At 38.5% G+C, this 23,465-nt stretch overlaps 3 protein-coding genes across 8 annotated transcripts; all 3 read left to right on the plus strand.

Moving 5' to 3' along the window:
* The first annotated feature begins 3,285 nt into the window (after positions 1–3,285).
* Positions 3,286–4,545, plus strand: LOC135652549 (myb-related protein 306-like). The gene is made up of 3 exons (XM_065173551.1): positions 3,286–3,596; positions 3,686–3,815; positions 3,892–4,545. The coding sequence occupies exons 1-3, from the start codon at positions 3,464–3,466 to the stop codon at positions 4,415–4,417; spliced, it is 789 nt and encodes a 262-aa protein (XP_065029623.1). The 5' UTR covers positions 3,286–3,463; the 3' UTR covers positions 4,418–4,545.
* Positions 4,546–4,761: 216 nt separating this feature from the next.
* On the plus strand, positions 4,762–15,120 carry LOC103971322 (meiosis-specific protein PAIR3). 6 transcript variants are annotated; one of them, XR_010502150.1, is made up of 12 exons: positions 4,762–4,874; positions 6,961–7,039; positions 7,378–9,159; positions 9,266–9,410; positions 10,883–11,032; positions 11,108–11,171; positions 11,266–11,415; positions 11,487–11,545; positions 11,819–11,953; positions 12,589–12,680; positions 12,818–12,970; positions 14,989–15,120. XR_010502150.1 is itself a non-coding variant. In XM_009385313.3 (11 exons), the coding sequence occupies exons 2-11, from the start codon at positions 7,007–7,009 to the stop codon at positions 12,887–12,889; spliced, it is 2,682 nt and encodes an 893-aa protein (XP_009383588.2). In that variant the 5' UTR covers positions 4,762–4,874; positions 6,961–7,006; the 3' UTR covers positions 12,890–13,195. The 6 variants fall into 6 exon arrangements, 4 of the variants coding, with proteins under 4 accessions (XP_009383588.2, XP_009383589.2, XP_009383591.2 ...); XM_009385313.3 differs by lacking the exon at positions 14,989–15,120 and having other exon boundaries at positions 12,818–13,195; XM_009385314.3 differs by lacking the exon at positions 14,989–15,120 and having other exon boundaries at positions 7,378–9,150; positions 12,818–13,195.
* LOC103971320 (origin of replication complex subunit 6) lies at positions 15,039–19,065 on the plus strand. Its single transcript, XM_009385312.3, has 10 exons — positions 15,039–15,288; positions 15,363–15,409; positions 15,503–15,607; positions 15,695–15,775; positions 16,186–16,297; positions 16,373–16,435; positions 16,529–16,616; positions 16,722–16,798; positions 18,630–18,723; positions 18,836–19,065. Exons 1-10 carry the CDS (start codon positions 15,169–15,171, stop codon positions 18,913–18,915), a joined length of 867 nt encoding a protein of 288 aa, XP_009383587.2. The 5' UTR covers positions 15,039–15,168; the 3' UTR covers positions 18,916–19,065.
* Positions 19,066–23,465: the final 4,400 nt, after the last annotated feature.

The raw sequence follows: 23,465 nt of genomic DNA on the forward strand, positions 1-23,465 counted from the left end.
CGTCCCCTGAGCATAGTCTTCTCTCTTGATGAGTGGCCTGCTTTTCCGTCGCTGAGCTCCTGCACACAGGTCGAGGTTGGGAGGGAGATTTTTTAACCTGACCCCTATGAAGCTTAAGTCAGCTTTTAGTGGAATGAGAGGGAGTTGAGTGTTCGAAGTGCCTCCTCCTCCGAATTAAGGAGGATTAGCTTTTATACCTACGAGGATGAGTTGGTCGTACGGTCAATTCACTATGACCAGCTCCTTGGGCGGTGGCCGACTTAAGCTTCTATATGAGCGCCAATCGACCTGCACGGATCGGCATCACGCGACGCCACCCCGAGCTTTTCGAGATGATTGTACCATGATGATGTCGTTCGTACGGAGGGGGCGACAAGCAATTGCCCACCACGTGTGTGCTGTGCACCACATCGTATTTGAGGTTTCACGTCTGCATCATTGTGTCTGCTTGCCTGGGTCCACATGGGCGATGCTAAAATATACCGTATCACATGTTATACTACATCTGAATAGAGTTGGTGCTATTGTTGGACTTCTTGATGTCATATATCTGATTCAGCAAGATAATTTTCTTGAGAGAGAGAGAGAAAGAAAAACAAAAAAAGAAGCATGACATTTTCCGGATATGTTTGCGTATAATACGTGTAGAGCTGGTGCTGTAGTTTCCTTCTTGATGTGAGAGACCCGATTCAATAAGATTATCGTCTTGAGAGAGAGAGAGAGAGAGAGAGAGAGATGTTTGGTTCTTTCAGGTTTGCACGGCGTAGAGAATGGAATAGCAGCCATGAATTAGGTGCTTCCCATTCCCTTGACTGCGTCCGGTGCAAGGCGGTCACCATCGCCACGCATGCACGCATGCGTGCGAGTCTGCTTGGCCATGTGGGTTTCTTCCCACTTGCATGACTGCCGCACTGCTCCGATGTCTTCCATTGATTCCAAGTCCACAACTCGCTCCCCTTCTTTTACTCCTCTCCGTGTCACGTATCGCATGGTGTTGCAATCAAAATGGTGGTTGTCTTCCCCTTTCAAGGAATAAATATTTTAGACCCATGTATAAACGGGTAATAGATTGTGTATATAATATAATGATCGGGCAATTATACATCAAATCTTAAATATTATAATAGAAGATTATAATAAAATATTTTATGAAAGAAAAGAGAAAACAGAAAAATAAGATAGTAAAATATGATCACTCTATTAACTTGGTTTTTTTTATAATTTTTTTAAAAACTAATTTATATGGTCGATAAAGCTTAGCTAGCCTAAATATGATAATGTGCTAGTCATACATATACGAATATATATTCAAAACATCATCCAAGTTATTTTGTATGCGGTCATATTATCGGATCTCATTAGAACTTCAAAGTTAATCACATCTTAAACATCGGTTTGATGATAGTGTATCGGATCCATTTACCAAAGGTTAAGAGTTTGTTAACACCTTAAACAATGGGCTTCCATAGAATCATCTGTTTTCATCTCAAATATTATATATATTTTTTCATTTCTAAACAAACAATACTTGAAAAATGATCAAATCAATTTCTAGTCGATGATCAAATTTACAATAATAAAAAAAAAATTAAATTTTATATTTCCATAAATAATACAAAATTTTGTTTTTAGAATTCATGGGGAGATAAATATATCCATGATTCCAGTAGAAAAATGAAGCAGCATGCCAACATATCATTAATACTACAAAAGAAGTAGGCGAAAAAATGTGAGGAAGTTTTCAACTGTGCATCCATTAATGAATTTGCTTGACTTGGATCAGAATTTACTTGCTAACTTGTAACTTATTCTAAAATGATTGACCTCGACATCCCAGGAAAATTTTGACTTAGAAACTGTTGGTGATTTTGATTGATCAAAACTGGTTTCTGACATCCTCCACCTCATTAAGTGATCAGGTCCTACACAGTTGAATTTTTTTTCCTACATTATCTACCCATGAAACCGATGCATATTAATGAGTTTTTGCTTCAAAAAATCTAATAGGAAAAGAAGGCTAGAAAAGCTTTTCATGATTACACACATGTTCATCGAAATCCCTTTTTGTTTCTGTAATTTTATAGCCATGTAAAAATTGGGATTATATGTGTATATATAATGGAAAAAAAATTAAGATATTTTTATTAGAATTTGATCTTGTTTTTGCTTTTGTATGTGCCATCACAAATGATTAAACAATATCATATGGGATACATCAGAAATTAGCAGCCAAAAGAAGTAGTGTCATGCATAATTCCAATGCAATCTTCTCATTCTCCCAATTAATATGTGAAATTCAATATATATACATATATATATCTTAGGACAGACCTCCAGATTTTTTTCTCTTTAATTTTATATTAATTATAATTGCTATTTTTAGGAGATCATATATTATAGTCCTTCGAAATGGAGAATTTGGAGATGTAATTACATAAATATTTAGATAAATCAAATCTAAAATCGTGGCTCAAATGCAACACATGAAATGGACTCGATCGTTCTCCTGATGTCAAGGGGGTTGACAAATATAAAATTCAATGATGTGGCTGTAAGACTCGACAGCCTCGACTCAGCTATAGGTGCAACTCCGTGGGTGTTAGTTCATGATAAGAGCAGGTGGCAAGTTGTGGTAGGTCAAAAGTGGTGAAAGACCAGAAGTCAGCCACCGATCTCTCACCTCGGTTCATGAGCCACGAGGTCAACGTCCCCCGCCGTTGACGATTTGACCCTCCTGTTCCCTTCTTTCTCTCAACAGTGTCTTGGTCGAGACAGCTGTGATGCACTCTTCCTTTAAGTCTCTACTTATCCATTGATGGAATTCTGTTAACCGTCATCTCTTTGCCAAACCTTGCGTACAAGAAGCGGCAGTAGTAGAAGGACTAAAGCAAGTCTTAATCTCCTGAGCTTGATCTGCCAGGAGGAATTTATAATTCCATTTCCAGTCAAGTAAGACAAATGGTAAATAACATTTCTCATTGGACATGCATGAGCATGGATAGATAGATAGATAGAGAAAGAGAGACATTTCTCATTGGACATGTCTGAGCATAGATAGATAGATAGATAGATAGAGAAAGAGAGAGAGAGAGAGAGATAATAGGGAGATGGATTGATAGAGAAATAAATGAAGGAAGCTTCCCTTGTGCGATCTAAGATGTCGATGGTACATCAGAGTAAATGCAACCGGCTGCCTTCTTTTGACTCATCTTGCAATCGATGCATGCCTGCCTTGGTCAGCGGATCCTGAGCGAAGAAAGACTTCCCTCGTGTCTTTTGTGTATATATATATGGGTGGCAAAGGTTGGAAGGAACGCACCCTCAGACCCTTGCCTTTGCCCCCTTTGTGTCGAAGAGGAGGAGCAAAAGGAGGGAAGGAAACGGACACCATCTTTGTATACATATACTCTCTCTCTCTCTCTCTCGTTCTTCATTCCTCGAGGAACAATAGCCCAAGGGCGACATGAGCAGGCCACTGGGTTCTGAGACGGTTGGTGTGAAGAAGGGTCCTTGGACGCCAGAAGAGGATCTAATCTTGTTCTCCTACATCAAGGAGCATGGTCCAGGAAAATGGAATGATGTTCCTGTCAAGACCGGTGACTCGATCAAGTCATATTGTGATTCCTTGATGAATTACATAACGATACCTGTTACATCAACATCGGGTTATGTTTTGGTTTTGTAGGTCTCATGAGATGCAGCAAGAGCTGCAGGCTCAGGTGGACAAACTACCTGAGGCCAGGAATCAAGCGTGGCAACTTCACCGATCAAGAGGATAGAATGATAGTTCACCTCCAAGCTCTCCTTGGCAACAGGTCAGAATCACTACTGCTCTTATGGTCTCAGCTCGATGGTCGGTCACGTTGATTCTTGTGTTATGACTCCATGCAGATGGGCTGCCATAGCTTCTTATCTACCTGAAAGGACTGACAACGACATCAAGAACCACTGGAACGCCCATCTGAAGAAGAAGCTCAGGAAGCTCGATGCTGATGCCGACGTCTCGAAGAGCGGCAGCAAGAAGCATTCCAACGAGCAGTCCATCTCCAGAGGACAGTGGGAGAGGTGTCTCCAAACCGACATCCACAAGGCGAAGCGAGACTTGTGCGACGCCTTGTTGATCGAGAAGCCGAGCTCCCCGCCTCACTCCAAGTTCCCCTCCGACGCCAGCAGCAGCACGCCGTGCGCATCGAGCACGGACGACATGGCCGGGCTTCTCCAAGGCTGGACCACCGATGACTCGCCGAAACCCGGAGATTCATCCTCCAGCCATCGGTTTGCCGACTCCATGAGCGAGGTTTGGGCGGACCAAGCACCACTCATCCTGTTCGATCCGTGGTTCTTTGACGACAGCTCGGCGCAGGGGCAAGAGAAGCTTTTCGGCATGGCGATGGATGAAACAGCTGAATTGTTTTAAGAAATTGCTGTCGCTTCTCGAGTCCTTGTCTTCTTCCGACGCATTACCATCGCAGATTTCAAAGGTGTAGGACATGGAACTGTCACTTGTGACGAACCTATATAAAAAGATCCAATACAGTGACTAATAAGCACATTTGAATAAAAAGGATAAGATTTTGTTCTTCAGTCGTCAATTCAAAATGGTTGCAATCTCAAGATGAGAACAGTCGAGCCAATTCGGCACCGTTGAACTCAGATTAAGCTCATTAGGCCACCCGGTCCAACTGAACCGCGGATCTCCCGGTTGGGTCAAGCCAGGGCCTTAGTATAAAAGGCGGCCCCTCGTTCGGTTGCGGTGGAGGGAAAGCAGCCCTTGTTTCCGAATTTTGAAGCGCGTTTCGCAGAGCCGATAGAGGGAGAGGAGGAGGAGGAGATCAGCGCTGAGAGCGTTGGATCCGCAAACGATGAGGGGAGAGGTGAGATCTCCTCCGATCTCCTTGTTCCTTCCGTTGTTTCCCTCGGATCTGTTGATGTTAGCCTTCTTGGATGGAGGTGTTCCTGGAATCTGCGATCTAATTGTTGTCATCTTCCTCTATCGTGTATCCGATCTTGCGTTTCTTTTGTGGGCTCGCTCCGATTAGATCCAGCTGCTGCGGCTTTTCTCGACTTGCACTTGCAAGTTGGGAATTCTGCATCAGCTCTGCTTCACGACGAATTTAGGGTTTCTGTAATTTCATTATGGTGGTAATTTAGTTGATTGATGTATTTGAAGTGTTCCTCTGGAGAATGAGTGGGCTTTTTCCTCTAGAGGCAGGGTCTTCATAGTCGGTTCACACAACGTGTTGCGCTCGTCGTTCTTTGTGAACCTCTATACTCTACTAACGCGGGATTTGCTGAATTGGGATTTCTGAGTCATCGCTAACTAGGTTATGGCGAATTTAGATATTTCATGTTACTGGAATTTTGATATATTATGTAGGGAATATTAGAGTCTCGGCTCTTGAACCTATTTCAGTTTTACTTTGCACATCATAATTGATACCAAACACCAAAAAGCTTTTTCTGTTTGTTTTATCTGTGAAAGATTTCATGGCTTTTTTTAGATGGATTGTCAATTTTAATTAATTAATTATATCATTTTTAATATGATTTTACAGTTGCATTGCTGATAAATTTATAAAAGACTGGTTTGTTCCCGGCTTGACATTGTTTGACCACATGGCTAATTTTTTCCTTGTTAATATGTCATGGTTCGAGATGTGTATGGAATATAAGTAAACTGTGTTTTATGTAAAAAATTTATGTGATTACTTTTTTTTGTCATGCCTAGTTTCTCATCAGTTTATAAGAGAAGCCCATTTCTAAGGGTGCAAACTTTTTTTCATAGCTGAATGTCACATCATTGTAACAAAAGTGATTCTAGGCAAGGTATGCAATATTGTATCGTATCAGTGTTTCAAGATTGGCTCGGTATGGTACGATATCGTGTACCGAGCGGTACACCTAATTTAGGCGTAAAACCTTCCGAAAATACTTGAAAATAAAAAAAAAGGTTAGGATAGGGTTTTTAAGTTAGAAATAAATATAGTAATAGCATAAGTTTAGCAAAATCAATGTAAATTAGGTAAGAATAGTATCACATATCTTTTTCGGGCTTTGAAGAATATTTTGTGCAAGATTTGTATTTCAGTCCATTATGAATTGTCCTTATGTAAACATATCTCTTGATTAGAAAGTTCTTCCTCTTAATCTTCCCAAATTAGTCTTGATTCAATTCACAAATCGTTGTTTTGTAGAGTTTAGGAGAGTACAAATGTGAGAAAAAAGAGTTTGAAATAGTTTAAAAGAGTATGAAAATGTAATAGAGTGAAATATGGGAGAAGAAGATGTTTAAATACTATGAGAAAGGGCTCCAACGGTCAATTTTACCGTTGGAGCATTGTATCACTGTAGCACGTTCCGTCCGGTAACGGGCGATCCGCGTATCGGTATGCCGTCGGACTTACCGGACGGTCCGCGTATCGGTATGCCGTCGGACCGGTATGTACCGCCCATATCGGACGGTACCATTCGAAATTGCATACCATAATTCTAGGTACATATCTCTTGTTCTTCATGAAAATGCAGGCCGATAAGGAAATTTTTTGCTTGCCAGTAGAGAACAAGTTAACAAGTAGCACATAATATGGATGATAATAGAAAAACGGTGACACATATCTTATCTATCTTTCAACTTCTCAGGTATTATAAATTTTAAAATTTTATATTGAGGTAAAACAATAAAAAATGGTCATCCATATGTTATGGAGTTTTATAATGGATTATATCTAGAAACAGTCTAGAGTAACAATTGTTGTTAGCAGGCTGAAAGTACTTCGAAAATTTCATGAGAGGATACATGTGAAAGCTGACGAACAAATTATGTTTCAAAAAATTTTTATTTCCTTTGTCATGTTTTACATGATGGGGCTAAATTGACTTGGTAATCTAATGGTTGTTCTTCAGAAAGTGTATCTTTTCTTATTCTGTTATCTTCTGAAGCTTTTTTTCCTTGCTTGTTAGGTTCAACCTAACATTGACTGTTATAGTTGACTTGCATGGGAGCAAAATGACCAATACTGAACCACTGAAGTTGCAAGATGTAAGTGGTTCCTATAAAAGCTTCAAAATGATACACAACAATAGCAGGCTGTAAACTATTTGGTTTGGGTATATGGATTTTTCCAGTCATTAAGGTATGTACAAGGCAAAAGGTTGAAAATGATGAAAACACAAGAACCTCTGATGTTATGGAGGAAAACTTTTTCTGGTTGATGAGTTTTAAGTTGCTTTTAGCTGTTAATATCGAACATCATGCCTTAGGAGTCTTTTTGCTTGAATAATTTATTGTAGGGTCAAGTTTTTTGTTGTTTTCATGCTTTTATTGTCGAAATAGATGTCCCATTTATATTATAACAAGATTCAAATGGCGAAATTTAGGCTGGGGCAAATGATTGTTGGAGTTTGGGCAGTAATCCCTATCCTTCTGATAGATTTTCCAAGGTATCAATTGGGATTACTATTAATAAGTTTCCAATGCTGGCATCTGGAGCAAAAATTAAAGATAGACTTACAGTTCCTGCTTGCGAGAGAATACATTCATCTCAAGAAAACATTGTAAAAGAAAACAAAGTACCTGAGGTTACTGAGACCACAAAGCAAAATGGAAAACTGACTAATAAAGAGCAGATGGCTTCAGAAAAATTATCCACAAGATTTAAACCTCATGAGACACCAAGCTCTCAAATTCATGTATTTGCTGAGCAAACTACAGTACTTGATACAGAAGAAGGTATGCTCAAGAACATAGCAGTTGTTGATGCTAAAGTAGATCAGGCAGGTAAAGCTGAGAAGCCTTCAGCGTGCTTTTCCAGAAAGCCCCTACTTCATGAAACACCAACTGCAGAGAAATTTCTGTTCTTTGTAAACCAAGCTTCAGTTCTACAGTCACAGGATGGAGTACATAAGGAAACTGATTCTCTTGCTTGCGGAAAGAGATTAGAGAAGGATGAAAACACTGAAAGGGCAGTCGCATTTGCCACCATGCAGAAAATGCAAATGCTACAAAAAGGTGTGGGTTATGAACAGCCTGATGAAGTGACTACGGACAACAATGGGGCCCTGAAGAAGAAGATTTGGGAGATACTTGGTATGGCTTCAGAGAGCAAGCAGAATATGAACTTGCCAAATTCTGAAGACAAAGAGGCATACCATGGTAAACAATTTGGTATGGCTCCAAAAAGCAATCATACTATGGACTCATCAACTCCTGGAGACAAAATGACACTCAGTAGAAATCAAAGAGGGGAATTTCTGAAAGAAAAATCAGTCAAACCAAAACAGAACCCAGATGCTATTGAGACTCATTTGGAGAGTCCGAAAGAAATCATTAGAGGACCTATTACTCATTATTTTACACGAAAGAGAGCTTCATGTAGAACATTCCAGAAGTTGCACAGGGGTAATTTGTATCCGAAGATTCCATTGTCTGCCTCCAGCACAGAATCTAAACCAAAGTTGGAAGATAAGAACATCTTTGCCTTTGATCAAGAGGAAGCAAAAGCAGTCACTTCAGGCCGATATGTCAGTGGCCATCCTAATATATCGAAAAGGAAGAGGAGTGAGCAGAAAAACAAGAGAATTAAGTTCAGGGCAGCCCCACTTCCTAAAAAGTTGGTTTCTGACAAGACTCTAAAATCCAATGAAAAAGAACAAACAGTGTTATCTTCTGTTAAAGTAACATCAAGGAGACAGGAAACAAGGTCCTCTCCTTGTCTAGTGTTTCAGCATGACAAAGACCAATTGCAAACATCAAACCAGGTTCCAATTTTGAACCACCACTTACAATTAGGAGCAAATAAGCATTTAGCAATGCCACCAGTATTAAGCAGTGCAGAAACTGAAGAACATTCTGGTAGTCTGAAAAGGAAGAGGAATTCATGGAAACATGATAAAAGCCAAGTGCCAAATGATGTGCATCTGGAGAAGGAGATTGATCATCCATCAGTAGAAAAAACTTCAATTCCATTGGTTGATTTTCAGTGTCCATCTTTTGCGAAGGATGCAAATCCACCTCCACCATTATGCAAACTACTCAATGAGGACCTCTGTACACCAGTAGCAAATTGGAGAAAAATTCCATCAAGAACATCTTCTAGGCCACAAATTTTGGAGAACCACAAACAAGAAACTGACAACTCAAATTCAGATACGGTATCCACTGTATCCTTTTTCTTGTTATCTTTGCAATTCGACTTATATTTCATTGTCTGTCAAGCCTGAACTATATGCTCCACGATTCTATTTCGTTTGCCTTAATGTGCTTTAGGATGAAACCATAGAGATTCATGAGTCAGAGAATGTGATGCTTCCACATGATGCAGAAGGAAAAGAAACTGAAAAGCAACCTTCTCTATCTCCAAGAAAAAACCAGAGATATAAGAGCTTTGAAGCAAGTGACTTCATTAATGAAGGTGGTTTAATTTCCAGCTGATAGGCCTAAATGTATAGAGTGCATTATCTTGCCACCTTTCTTTTATATATATATATATATATATATATATATATATATATATATATATATATATATGTGTAGTTGAGCTGGATATGTAAAATGTATCTGATTGAGATTTGCCATCCAAAATTTCCTGGATGAGGTACAGATTTTGCCTGGGTTATAGTTATTTCAGGATATTAGATAATCCAGATATGGTTTAAAACTTCAAATATTAGATGCACCTACGTTAATCCTTCTAGAAAGAGATCACTTGACCAATTCTTTCTAGTTATGGTATCTTTTTCTTCTTTTTTCCTTTCCTCAAGCCATAAGCCTTCCATTAAAAAATGTTGTTGACTTGTTTGTTCATTGTGAAAGGTTCTATAGATTATTTCTGCATGGTATCTTAAAAGCTCAGTGGGAACATATATGGTATATGGCTTTGGCTAACATCTGATACATGCATATAGTGTTTATCTCGAATGGAGTTGTGGATAGTATTTGATTTGTATCTCTTTCCGTTTGTAGAAAATGTGGTTGGTAATTTCCATTTCCATTCCATATCTTTACAAAAGTCAAAATTTGACCCAGAAAAGTGGTCAGAGATGTGTACATGCCTGTCTGGTCCATATCTGTTCCATGCTTAATTGAACATAATATGACATTAAATTTCAGCTTGTATAAGATTTCATTACTTTGTTCCTTTTCATTATTATTACATGGACATATTAGATGATAAGTTGTGATATCCATTTTTCATCCTTATTTAGTTAAATGCTTTCTGCTCCTCAAATCTAGTGTAAATATTGTTGGCTGTGCTTTGTCCTGATGAGGATGTTGCCTTGGTTGTTCTACTATGATATGATTATCAGTAGCAAGTAATTGCAATAGGCAGTAAATATTGTATTTTAAGGTTGGCCAGCCATTTAGGTCTGCACCAAAGAATTGTGATGTTATTTTAAGAATTGATTGACACTAGTATTAATCAGTTATTTTCAGGCACATTAATGATAGAGCAGAAAAATTGAATGGAGATGCATATCATTAAGATAGTAGGTAACAAATGCCTCAATATTTTTTTTTTTGTCTAGAGAAAATATAGATGTGAGATATTGTCATGATTGTTTACTACTTGTTCTGTTGTGCTTGATATTAGCCAGTGGTTTTAGGTTGGTAACCTCTTATTGTGATTTGTCTTTCCTTTTTTTGTTGGAAGTTAATCTAGTCGGTGCAACTATATATTTTGGATTGTCAATTTTATTGTTTAGTAGAAATATCAGGAATCTGGTGCAATGTGTTTGGAGAACATGGTAGAAAGAGTTGTAACGAGTGTTTGTAGAACATGTTAGAGAATTGATTTGTTCCTATGATAATTTGTATGGTTCTTTAAATCTTTGTTGATTTTCTTGTGTTTAGAATAGCATGCACAATCTTGAATTCCATGTGCAGATTACAGATCATCTGAAGAATGGTTCTTGAACTCTGGTAGTCTTCCTGAATCTCCTGTTGGAATTCATCGGATGAAAAGGGTAAACTACCTAAAAGATACCAAAATAAGCAAAAGCAGCCTATCCTCACCACCTCATGTTGGCACTTCAAGTAATTAAAAAACACTATCTTTTACATATTTTATATCTAAGATCAAGTGATCTCCCCTCCCATAATCTAATTCAGGAATTGAAGAAGCTACTGGATTACATGAAATCTTGGAGCATTATCCAGAGGATGAGTTGGCTAGGTCTATCCCTTCTAGGATTAAATGATTCTTTTTTTTGTATCAACGTTTTATATTCTGCTCACATTAACTGTGTTCCATTCCTGCCATATAATAGGTCTGTGTGCCAACTGGTGCGACTTCTGGAAAAATTCAAATCTAAAATAAGGTCACAAATATGCAAAAAAAGCTCAAAGATACTTTTGGATGCTGGAGAAAAAGTACATCTGCAGCTACAACATGCTGAATCTCAGATGGAAGCAGATCTGTAAGTTTTTGCATTGCGATGAAGCAATGACATTTTTTATCAAAAGCCTTACCTGTGACACTGTTTTTCAGAGGGAAGTTCCTTGGCATTGGCAAATCCAAGGGTAAATGCTTGGAGTCAAAATTCCAAGGTATAAACTTCAAATGCAATTTTCTGACATAAAGAGATAAAATGTCTCAATTAAATTTTACATACAATGTCAATTTTGAAACCTAATGAGGATATGACCAAGGACTTGAGGAGTAGACATAGGCCTGCAAGATGCCTCATTTGCCAATTGTAGTTCTCTTTGGCTTTGTGTTTTAGTTAAAATTGACTTTACTACTTTGTAAATCATGTGGTATATTTTATTCTCTGCCTTTTCATTTCTTTTTCCTCTAGTTGATTAGCTGAAGTGACACAGAGCAACAAGAAAGACTGAGGTTCATGCACAACAAGTTCAAGGAGGAGGTTGATCAGCATCTCCTAGGCTGCAGGAGCACTCTTGAGGAAATCGAGGCATACAAAATCGAGCTAAAAGGAAGTTTGGACAGGCAAAGTAAGTCTCATTTAAAACTTTAAGAAGTTGGTGCACTAAGTCAAGTCCCAAAGTTGGTAGTGATGGACAAGTAGCATTTCAAGTGAAAATAAATCTGGTGTCTTTCACACATAAATACCAGAGTGAACATGATTGAGCACTAGATCATGCATTACATGTAATGCCTGTTAAAGGGATATGGTGGTTCTTTAAGTTTTTCTTTTGACGGGTTGTTTTCTTGAAATAATCTCCATGACAAATTATTGGTTTCCTTGAGTTGCAGTGATAAACATCAGTCACCTGTCTTATGGCGTTTGCCAACTGTAGTGATCATGCAGCTTCATTCTGTAGATATTTTCTGTCTTGTGGTAGGATTACACAGTACAATATGCACATACACTTGCCTGCACTAAACATCATTTGCATTAGCATTTCACTGGACCCATTCTTTTCTAGTATCATCCTGTATTTGAATGCATGATATATGTTGTATCATGATATTGAATCCACAAAAATTTACTTAAAAGAATGTTTTCTGAGGTTTGCTTTTTGTTATGGATAGACATGTTCCAAAAGCCATCTGCCTCTAAAGTTTGTTATGAGTTCATTTGTTATTTATTTTCTTGGTGATATTATTTGCACTCGTAAATATGCAGAGGCTTCACATAGAAAGCTTCTTCTGCAAGTTGAGGGAGCAATAGAATATCAAATAAGTGATGCAGAAACAAGAGTTGCGACACTTCATAAGGTGAGTTCTTTAAATAGTTGTTCCAACTGAATGGTAAATCCAATTACATATGTAGCGTGCAGAACTATTAGTTGAGAACATCTCGCTCATTAGTCTTCTCCTTTCCTACACATTGCACCTGTATTGGTTGACTGCAGGAAGCTGATAGAAAAATAAATGGATTAAAGCATGTTCTGAAGGAGTGGTTGTTAGAAGGCACAGTTAACTGAAGATTTGTTACAAGAAGGATGATGGCAGGATACACATGGCCTTCTGCCTGAACTAAGACCGAGAAGAATGAAAAGGTGCAGGTACTGTTTTGCCACTTGGAATGTTGGTAAAGAAAACCTACTGCAATTTCCATTTTCTGTTTGTCCATTTTGTAGGATTGTTCTAACTGATGTGCAGTTTTTTTTTTTTTTTTGTTTTGGAGTCTTGCTGGCCAATAGAGTAATATTTACCGATCAATATAGATTGTTTATCCAATGTAATGATGTCAGGTCTTAATTGAAAGTGTCAGAGATTAAATTCTGCTGAGTGGATGAACGAAACTAGAGTGGAAATAGATTTAAAGTTTTGTAGGAGCACCCAAATTAATAAGCTGCATCGAGTATGGTTCAGTCAGATTAGAAACGATGATTTGATGCTGCATTGCAGATGCCAGTATCATGTTACCTTAGGGTAGCATTAGCATTTCAACTTTAGAATACTAATGAAAAATTTTAAATTTCTCATAGTACCTGTGACATTTTTTTAAAATTATAAGATTGCTAATGTATAATAGAATCCCTAACCCTGTCTTAATGTAATGCCATTATTTAGTAAGAAACCAGCATGATATATTTCTTCTAATGAGAAATTTTATTTATTTATTTATTTTTTAAATATAATTTTATATTTATTTATATGATTATTTTATATTTGTTATATATTTAGGCCATAACAAATTTTTTTTATAACAATACATATATTCATTTATTTTTAAAATTTTATTTACTTATTAATTTAAATACAAAACATTTATTTATTTATTTAATACATATTAAAAATATTAGAAGGATAAATTTATCATATAATATTCAATATACTTTAGAAATATAATTGTATCAAATAACACTTGCATCAATAGTTTTCATCTTTTTTTTTTTTAAATTAAATGTGTTAAATATTCTATAACTATTCATTCACTCACACTTTTTATTCTGAATATATGTTAAAAATTCAAATATATTTTAAAGCACACTCTTAGTGAGTGAATCCCTCATGAGTGAGCAACATCTCTCGAGCCTTAAATATGCCATGAAATGTGCATCCATTAAACTTGTACAATTTTGTTTGATACTGAAATGTGCCACCAAGTTTCTCCTACTCTGTGCAAACTTGTAACCTTTTTCTTTAATTCAACTAATAAAATAGTACTTGCTTCAATAAACTTTGTGGATTAAAAAAGAACCATAACTGATAATTTCGTTTTATATTTATGCTTACATCCATTTTAAAATTAGAATTTTTAGTTTTAATTGTCATAACTTGCTTAATCGCCTTGTAATAAAGAATAAATTTGCTTTGAAGAAAGAAAGCTCAAATACAATAAATAAAACCTAAATTATAAAAAAAATTGATGTTGCTTATATTCATGATTTATTAGGAATAGTTTTTATTAGTAATAAGATAGTATAAATTTATTTTAAGGAGGTTTGTACAAGTGGCAATTACATGAAATAAGTCAATTGAAATTAGCAATAAGATGAAAGGTAGTAAAAGAAAAAAAAATCTATTTTTGGAAATAATAAAAATAAATAGGCGATATATATATTCCTCCAAAGTAAATAATTTATGTATTTGTCCCCTCTAAATTTAACGTATATATATATATATCTGTGTGTATACAATTTATATTTGCAAAGTTCAAGAACATATAGATATGCCATTGTAATTGATCTCCATGAATTGATCATTGGCATAATAATATTGAAACTCAAATTGACACTAATGCGTTTTTACATATAAAAGATATTAGAAAAATATGAAGGTTCAAATAATTGGTGATAGTAATAAAAGGCATTTCAGATATTTAAAATTTTAATTTTGAAGTTAAAAAATTTATAATTATTAGGAGTTAATTTAAGTTTACTCAATGGATATTATCGAGAGTAGCATATATATATATATATTTATAATCTAAATTTGAAAGAATATATATATGGAAAATCCAAATAATTGGAAGGATATGGATGTAATATTAAAACTGTGAGGAGGATATTTCAAAACCTTGAAAGGATAGATATGTAAAATCGCCATATAAATTCGATAATTTCGTAAATTTCAGGTGGAAAAGGAGCTCTTATAGGTCGCGACTTTCCTTCTCCCGCCAAAATTTTCACGGGCAATTGGAAGGCCCTTCCCGCCAGCGTTCCCCGCCAAATCCTTTCCTTCCCATCCCCCTCCCCTCCCTTCGCTCACCTCAAATGCCGCTTCCTCTCGCAACCCCTCCACCTCCCCGACCGCCATGGACTTCTCAACCATCGCCTCCAGGCTCGGCCTCGCTGGCTCCAAGCCCCTCATCCGCAAGGCCGAGGAGCTCCGCCGCTTCTCCGACGTCCAGTTCAATTCCTCCATCATTGGTGTTGTAAGGCCTTGCCTCTCCCCTCGCTCGACGTTGCGTCTCCGTTCTTCCACCCTAAACTATTCTTCTTTTGGCAGGGCGAGATCGCCAAAGCCATCATTTGCCTGGAGCTGGCGGCATCGAGGTACCCCCGTTGACCTGCACATCACCTGTTTGATTAATTGCTTTTGAACTGTCTGGCCATGCAAAGATTAAGCTTTTGAATATGTAAATGTAGGTTTGACGTGGTGTTTGATCGGCAAAGTGCGATAAAGATGAGCGGCATGTCGGAAAAAGCTTACATGAGGTCACTTAATGCCATGAAGAATGGTATCGGAGTCAAGTGGGTTTCTTTCCAATTTTGAAGTATTCATTTGAGTTCATCAGGCTTTGATGGATGCCTAGAGTTTGCCGATGCGTTTTCTTGCAGGCCGAGTCTGGATGTTCGGCAACTTGGGATTCAGTTTGGTTGTGTTAGGCTCATCCCCTTCGTGAAGAAGGGCTTGACTCTGTAAGATCCAATCCCTTGGTCTCATTTCATGTGTTTCTCTTAAGCAATGAACAACACCATAATAATCATGTAGTTTCTTATGACTTGTCTTGACATTATATGTGTCAATTGAATGCCCATTAATAAGAATCCCTAACATTTTTGGTAACCTTTCTCTTCTTAATGATTCTTAGATCCTGAATATCAAGATCATGATAAAAAAAAGAAAGTTCTTGGTGTATTATGAATTCAATTGGGCTACAGATATATGAATCTACTGCAAATTTTAAGAAGGATTTAGCAAACGAAAATTGTTGTGAAATTATAGTTAGACCATTTATGTGTTGTAGTTCTGCATATAATCTTGTGCTTGCTCATATATAATTAGTTACCCTAGGCATGTCTTAAGATATGATTATTCTGTTTTCCAGATACAAGGACCGTTTTCTAGCAGTACTTCCACCCTCTCGTCGGACAAGCACAGATTTCAATCGGCCAGTATTTACAGCAGTTGCCTTCTATTTATGTGCCAAAAGGCATAAGGTAATAGCTAGCCTTTGTGCTCCTTGGATTTTTTCCCCCCAACCAATATTGAGAAATTTATTTTTCTTCTTACAGCTGAAGGTAGACAAATTGAGGTTGATTGAGTTATGTGGCACATCTGAATCTGAGTTTGCTACTGTAAGAGAGATACAAACTTGTTAAGTCTCATCTCTTGAATTTTTTGGGCTATTCTAGTAGTATGAGATATATGCTCTTGATTGTGGGATCTAGGTTTCAACTTCTATGGGTGACCTCTGCTTTGATGTTTTTGGGATTTTCAAAGAAAAGAAAAATCCAAAGGCTGTCAAAGGTCATCGAGGTATATATGTCTTTGATTACTTGATACGGGAGATATCTATGTAATAGAGACATTATGAGATTGAAATTATTTAGTCATTCATAATTTTCATCTTGATAATTACAGAGCTTTTAGATGCCCTTCCCAGTAAAAGGAGACGTGCAGATGATGGTGATGCCTCTGATGATTCTTCTGGAGATGAGGTAGGTCATACATTCTTGATAACTTTCTTCAGCCAACTGTTGACAGTATGCTGGAACTATGCCCACATGTTAGCAACCTTTAATAAATGTCTTTAAGATTTGAACATTTGAGGATTATGTGTTTGTGCAGTTACATGTGACTCAATGTAGTACCATGGCTAGAAATCACATCAATGGCTCTTCCCTTATAAATTTATGGTTGCATTAGTTTTATGATGAATATTTGAGAGATCACTCACATAAAGATTTATAGTGTGCAAAAGTCTTACATTGGAAGTTGATAAGATTAAGATTGATTTATTAGGATTTAATGGGTGTACTATTATGAACTTTAGCCTAGGCATTTTGGTTGGTGGTTTGGGCTCAACAAAGTTGATAAATAAGTTATTCTATTAGGTTGGGTTGTGACATTTGATATTAGAACTAATCTAATGTTGAGGTATGGTGAGGGAGCTTGAGTAGGAAAAGATTATATGTGGATGGAGTCAAGTTACTCATCATTGTGTGGAGCTATCATTGGGTTATGCCTTACATGTATTATGCCAGTGTTTGATTTGAGATATATTGAGTTTTGACGATGATGTCAAGCCCTTAAGTGGGAGAATTTGTAACATTAAAAAAAGTTTCACATTAGAAGTGAATAAAACTAAGATTAACTTATTAAGGTTTGATGAGTGTACTATTATCAACTTTAACTTAAATATTTTGATTAGTGGTTTGAGTTCAATGAAACTGACGGGCTAGTTATCCCATCAGGTTGGGTCGTGACATGTAGGCCTTTATATCATTAGTTCGTAATCATCAAAATTGAACTAGATTGCTTGGTCAGATAAAAAAACTTATGAATTGGCTTCAAGAGTTATCCAGTTCTAATAAAATCTTGACTTTGTAAATCAAGTTCACTAGTAATTGGGTGTGTTTGAGTGATAGCAACATCATGAATTAGAGGAAAGCCTTGCAATCTTTTTGTTTCCTGTTGCTCTCCCTGCTTGTTCTGTATTGCCATTTCATTGTTATGCCCATTTTGTTGCAGCTGTCGGTTTTATCAGAGAGAGGAATAAGTGGAGGAGAAGAAACAGAAGAGCATAAAAAAGGGATAAAAGGGAAGAAAAAAAGGACTAGAGAAGAGATAGGAAGAGAAGAGGAGCATATGAAGGAAAAAAGGGAGAAGAGATAGGAGCTGATGGGAGAAGAGATTAAAGAAATAGGGAGAAAAGGAAATCAAACACTTGTGATATTATTGTTTCTTACTATTGTTATTGAAATAAAGGAGAAACTTAAAAATTAAAAATCCGATATCGTGTCTTGATTTTTTGCAATGACCAATTGGTCCATTGACCTAATCAATGACCTAGTGAACCAAAACTTAGCTGGTCAGTGATTGTTTGGTTCTGATAATTATGGCTCAGCAATATTGGTGATGGATAAGGTGAAACCTGTTACTGTCTGCTTCTATCTTAAGCAAAAAGGAAAGAATGCAGGAGATAAATGAGTATCCAGTTGACAGACAAGGATTCTTTTATATGTAATGCTTAGTAAATACTTTTGCAGCTTTGTTTCCTGTAATTGAAATAAACTTTCTTTCATATGGAATCCTTAGAAAGTACTTTTGGAACTTGATGTAAGAACATTAAGCTGGCTTTACATCACATTCTTGCCATTCATATCTTATTCAACTGAAAATTATGATTCTACTTATCCTTGCTGAGACACCAGGGATGTGTTAATCTTTTATTATGTCCATTAATCCATTGGCTAAACAACAGCCCAGAATCTGGTTGGTTTACTCTTTTAATTTATGCCGTACTTGTATGTACATTGAATCTTGCAGCTTTCAAGCTACAAGAGGCACAAAAAGATGGAAAAACAAGCCTATGAAAATTGGAAGATTTCAGTGATCTCCTCTAACAAGCAAGAAAAGACAGGTGTAGTACTCTTTTTTCCTTCTTTGATGTGTATTATACTATGCAATAATCATTCACAATAGCGACACTGACATAACCAACTAAGGTTTATCATTAATATTTTCCTTGGTAGCACCCCTCAAGGCAAAGAAGCAAGCCACACTCAATTTCACGAGGAAGTCTCCCAGCTCAATTGCATTAGAAGCTTTATAATAAGACTGTGATGAGTTGGAGCCACCAGGATTAGAGATGGAACTAAAGATATACTGTTGTTTTGATGATGACCTATAGTTGAATGAGTATAATTTTTATCATGTAATATCACTTGTGCTCTGATATGTAGTGACCATGTGAAATGGAAGCTTAAATCTTGGTAGGCAGATGTAGAATCTGTAAATGATCCAAAGTTGCTAATCCAACTCCAGCTGGGTGCTGACTGTGAAATTAAATCAGCTAAACTGGCTTGATTCTTTTGTAATTGAAATTATGAACTGATTTTGGATCAATTTTGCTATTGGGTGCAGTGGTGGTTCTATTGATAACATCTCTAGTTGTTATTCATCAAATTTTTTGGTGGTTTGATGAATTTATTATATTATTAATTTGGTTGTAATTATTTCGTTAGATTCTACTGTAGCATCTAAACCGCTATAAAATCCCTATTTATAGATCTAAACCACCCCTGTAGAATCCTAAATAATTTAGTTAGGTTCAGTATTTTGATCTAAATAAGATGATATGAGCATTGTCTCTACCGAGAGGTGCTCTTCATCTTGATATATGTTCCTTTTCCGTTTCCATGTGGAGCATGTGCATATCATGCAGCCACACCAAACACTATCAGGAAACGAGAAGTTACCATTAGATTATATATATATATATATAAATATATATATATACTCGTGACCATCAGATGTTACTACTGAAGAAGACCTACTCTTCTCGGGATCCTCCGAGGAGGCTCCTGATGATCTCAGCCTCAGGGCTGTTAACGTCCATGGTCACCATGAGGACGGAGAGCCGGTCGCTCAGGTCATCCATCTCCCGTTGCAGGCTCTTGATATATCTGCATGTCCCCCTTCAGCACCTTGGACGCGGACACCTGCGTACGAAGTGCACCTCCTCCTCCACTCGTGTTCCGGCGACAGCGGTGGCGGCGGGACTCGGCCGGGAGCAACGACTGGAGCTTGGAGACGAGCTCATCGTCGGCGATCCTCCTGCCTCCGCCCGACATGATCTTAGTGCCTACAACAACCTCTCCTTTTTCTCTCGTCTTCTCCTCTCGGACTTCGGAGAGAGTGCATTGAAAAGAAATGGCATGGCTTCTTGCGTCTGTTATGATGGGGGCCGGGTTACCATTTCACTTGGGACCCGAAACACGCGTCTCTTCTTCTGCTTTCAGCGTTGGAAATTTCTGCTTGATCACAGTGGTGTCTTCCCTTGGTCGCAACTGTAGATGGAGATGAAGGCAAGAGAAAGAGGTTGGGTTGGAGAGGAGGGAACAAGGAACTGTAAGAAGGAGCATGTCGCCATGCACGGTGGTGTCTCTCGCCCGCTATGTGTGTGACGCGTGGTCGATGTTGACAGTATAATTGTACTGATATGATTTGGTTTACTGCTTTCAACTCGTCTCATCCTAATTTGTATGACTTTATTTCCTTTTACCTATGCGAGCTGATGTGTCGATGACACGAGTTGGTCCACGGGTCGATGTCGAAAATTCGTGATCGATTGGCAGAAGTGCCGAAGTCGACTATGTCAGGAAGTCGGGATACATTGGCGCCGTCTGAGGGATGACGTCTCTTGGTTAGGGCACTGACTTCGTCTTCCACGAAGGCGTCTCTCGGTTGGGATGTTGGCTTCATCTTCCGAGAGGGCGTCTCTTAGTCGGGGCGACCGCGCTTCTCAGGGTGGCTGAGCTCCTGCACATAAGGCCCTCGTCGAGGGTTCCCGATAGTGGCCCCTCGTCGAATAAGTTAGTGGTTGATTCTCCTTTTCTTTCTTTCCTCTGGCCAGATGTCAGCTAGAGAATTTTATACTATTATGCGAGCACCGACCATACGCGGGTTTGGCACGGTGATTAATTCCCGAGGGGCGAAGTGGACCTTTGTGCGGCTGCTGTCTCATAATGCGCGGAACGGTGCCAGGCAACACTGTCCCGAGCATTCCGGGACGGGAGGTATCGAGGGGTGCCTCGGCATGGTCCCCCCACGTGCCGATGTAGCAGGGGCATGGGTGGTGATGTGGCTGGAGTCCAAAATATGCCTTATCACTTCTCCCCCCTACCGAGACATGCCACGGGTCCTTGCTAGAGGGCGAGGGGCGCGTCGAGTTCGTAGGGGTGCCGCATTCGGATTGATTGCTCGTGAGGGATAATCGGGCTGGTTTGTCGCGGGGCTGCCTAGCGGGCCGTGCTTTGTGTCTTGGGGAGGGATGGACTTATTGGCCGAGTGACTGACAAGTCGCTGGTCAGGGAACCGAGCTATGCGACTCGGGCAAGGACTGAACATGCTGACCGAGGAACTGAACTCGGGCTCAGGTTTGGACTGACGAGTAGTCGGTCGGGGGACCGAGCTGTGCGACTCGGGCAAGGACTGAACCTGCTGGCCGAGGAACTAAACTCGGGCTCAGGTTTGGACTAACGAGTCGCTGGTCGGGGGACCGAGCTATGCGACTCAAGTAAGGACTTAACCTGTTGGCCAAGGAATTGAACTCGGGCTCAAGTTTGGACTGACGAGTCACCGGTCGGGGGACCGAGCTATGCGACTCGGGCAAGGACTGAACCTACTGGCTGAGGAACTGAACTCGAGCTCAGGTTTAGACTGACGAGTCACCCGTCGGGGGATCGAGCCGTGCGACTCGGGTAAGGACTTAACCTGCTGGCCGAGGAACTAAACTCGGGCTCAGGTTTGGACTGATGAGTTGCTAGTCGGGGGGATCGAGCTATGCGACTCGGGCAAGGACTGACCCTGTCGGTCAAGGAACTGAACTTGGGCTCAGGTTGTTAGGATCAGAGCGACACTAAGAAGGGGGGGGGGGGCGTGAATTAGTGCAGCGGATTAAAACTTGTAAGTTTGAAATCAATTTCGTAAATGTGTAGAGATTTCGATTCGACGAAGAATGACTTAGCTAAAATAGCTCAAGTAAAGGTAGTCAAGAGTAGGGAGATGAAAATCGAATGATTTGAAGCTAAGTAAAGAAATGATTCAGAAAATTAAACACTCACATATTCAAGGAACACCACGATGTATAGTGGTTCGGTCAAATGACCTCCATCCACTTTCGAAGCCTTCTTCGATGAAGCTCCCAACTTCTACTAGCAAATCACTTTGAAGAGGAAGGACCAAATACCCCTCTTACAACCTTCTTATAAGTGGTTCACTCTCTTATAGATTTTTTTCAAAGAGAAAGAGGGAGGTGAACACTTAAGCTATTGAAAACAAGATTTTGTTAGAGCTTTTTCTCACTTTCTAACTTCTAAAAAAGGTATAATCTTGGTTGAGAATTGAGGGGTATTTATAGGCCTTAAGAGGATTCAAATTTGGGCTCCAAATTTGAATTACTTTTGGGTTTTCCGGTGCTGGCGGTGCCACCGCCTGTTAGTGTCTGACACTGACAGTGTACTGGTGGTGCCACCACCAGACCTCTCAGGTTCTGGGCGATGCCACCGCTTGGATTGTTCCAGCTCACTAGTTGGGCTTCAAACTTGGCCCAAACCAGTCCAAACTCGGGCCCAATTGGCCCATAACCGGGTTATAGGATTAACCCTTAATCCTAACCCAAATTATATGCAAACTATAAAATTAAGACAGCCCTTAACAAATTTTTAACCGGCAACATCGAGTTTCCTTCTAGCGAGCTTTTTGACGAACTTCCGGCGGACTTCCAATACACTCTCGGATTTCTTCCGGCGGACTCCTAGCAGGCTCCCGGTCTTGTGGCGAGTTCAATGAGTCTTTAGCAAGTATCTGAACCTTCTCGGTGATCTCTGTGAACCTCCGACGATCTTTCCGGTGGACTTCCGAAAACTTCGGCAAGTCCTTGATTCTTTCTCGGTTGGTTCCGGCAGCACTTCCGACGATTCTTTGGACTTTCGGCGGACTCTCAAACACCTATCAAACTTGACTCCGGTAAACTTGCTTTATATCTTCAAGTTATCATAGTTAATCCTGGACACTTAAACTCAATAATATGGATTAGATCAATTAATCTATCAATTGTCTTCATCATCAAAATATGAGATTCAACAATCTCCCCTTTTTTTATGATGACAATCAATTGATAACGGAGTTAATCATAACTCCCCTTATCTATATGCCATATTATGAGAAGATAAAAATACTTGAATTCAATCTCTTTGAATTCAAGCCTAAACCGATAAGTTCTATCCATTGAACTTATCGTTATTCTTAACAAGCATGAGTAAATACGAAACTTCGTATTTCTCATAATTTCAAGGCATGAAAATTATTTTCAAGCCAAATGATAAAATACAATTATCATTTCAACAAGAAATAATAATAATTTGAAATTTTAACATGGATCTCATGATATAAATACAAGACATAATTTCATATGATCATGAGATGATTGCTTATCATATATATATATATATATATAATGATAAACATAATATGACAACCAATCTAAAAACTTTCATATGTGATATGCTCAAAAATTACGATGCTTTTAAGGAATATAACACATATAAGACAATTTTCATTACATTATACAGTATATAAGCTATTGCAATACGATACATA

The sequence above is a fragment of the Musa acuminata genome, chromosome BXJ3-11 (genome assembly GCF_036884655.1).
Source record: "Musa acuminata AAA Group cultivar baxijiao chromosome BXJ3-11, Cavendish_Baxijiao_AAA, whole genome shotgun sequence".
In the NCBI taxonomy this organism is placed as follows: Eukaryota; Viridiplantae; Streptophyta; class Magnoliopsida; order Zingiberales; family Musaceae; genus Musa; species Musa acuminata.

Excerpts from the sequence above, each read along its gene's own strand:
- LOC103971320 (XM_009385312.3), top strand. The coding sequence starts at position 15,169 with ATGGACTTCTCAACCATCGCCTCCAGGCTCGGCCTCGCTGGCTCCAAG. Across the intron at positions 15,776-16,185 it reads GTGAAGAAGGGCTTGACTCT|ATACAAGGACCGTTTTCTAG; the intron begins GTAAGATCCAAT and ends TCTGTTTTCCAG. Across the intron at positions 16,298-16,372 it reads TATGTGCCAAAAGGCATAAG|CTGAAGGTAGACAAATTGAG; the intron begins GTAATAGCTAGC and ends TTCTTCTTACAG.
- LOC135652549 (XM_065173551.1), top strand. The coding sequence starts at position 3,464 with ATGAGCAGGCCACTGGGTTCTGAGACGGTTGGTGTGAAGAAGGGTCCT. Across the intron at positions 3,597-3,685 it reads TGATGTTCCTGTCAAGACCG|GTCTCATGAGATGCAGCAAG; the intron begins GTGACTCGATCA and ends TTGGTTTTGTAG. Across the intron at positions 3,816-3,891 it reads CAAGCTCTCCTTGGCAACAG|ATGGGCTGCCATAGCTTCTT; the intron begins GTCAGAATCACT and ends GACTCCATGCAG.
- LOC103971322 (XM_009385313.3), top strand. The coding sequence starts at position 7,007 with ATGACCAATACTGAACCACTGAAGTTGCAAGAT. Across the intron at positions 9,411-10,882 it reads AAGTGACTTCATTAATGAAG|ATTACAGATCATCTGAAGAA; the intron begins GTGGTTTAATTT and ends TTCCATGTGCAG. Across the intron at positions 11,416-11,486 it reads TCTCAGATGGAAGCAGATCT|AGGGAAGTTCCTTGGCATTG; the intron begins GTAAGTTTTTGC and ends ACTGTTTTTCAG.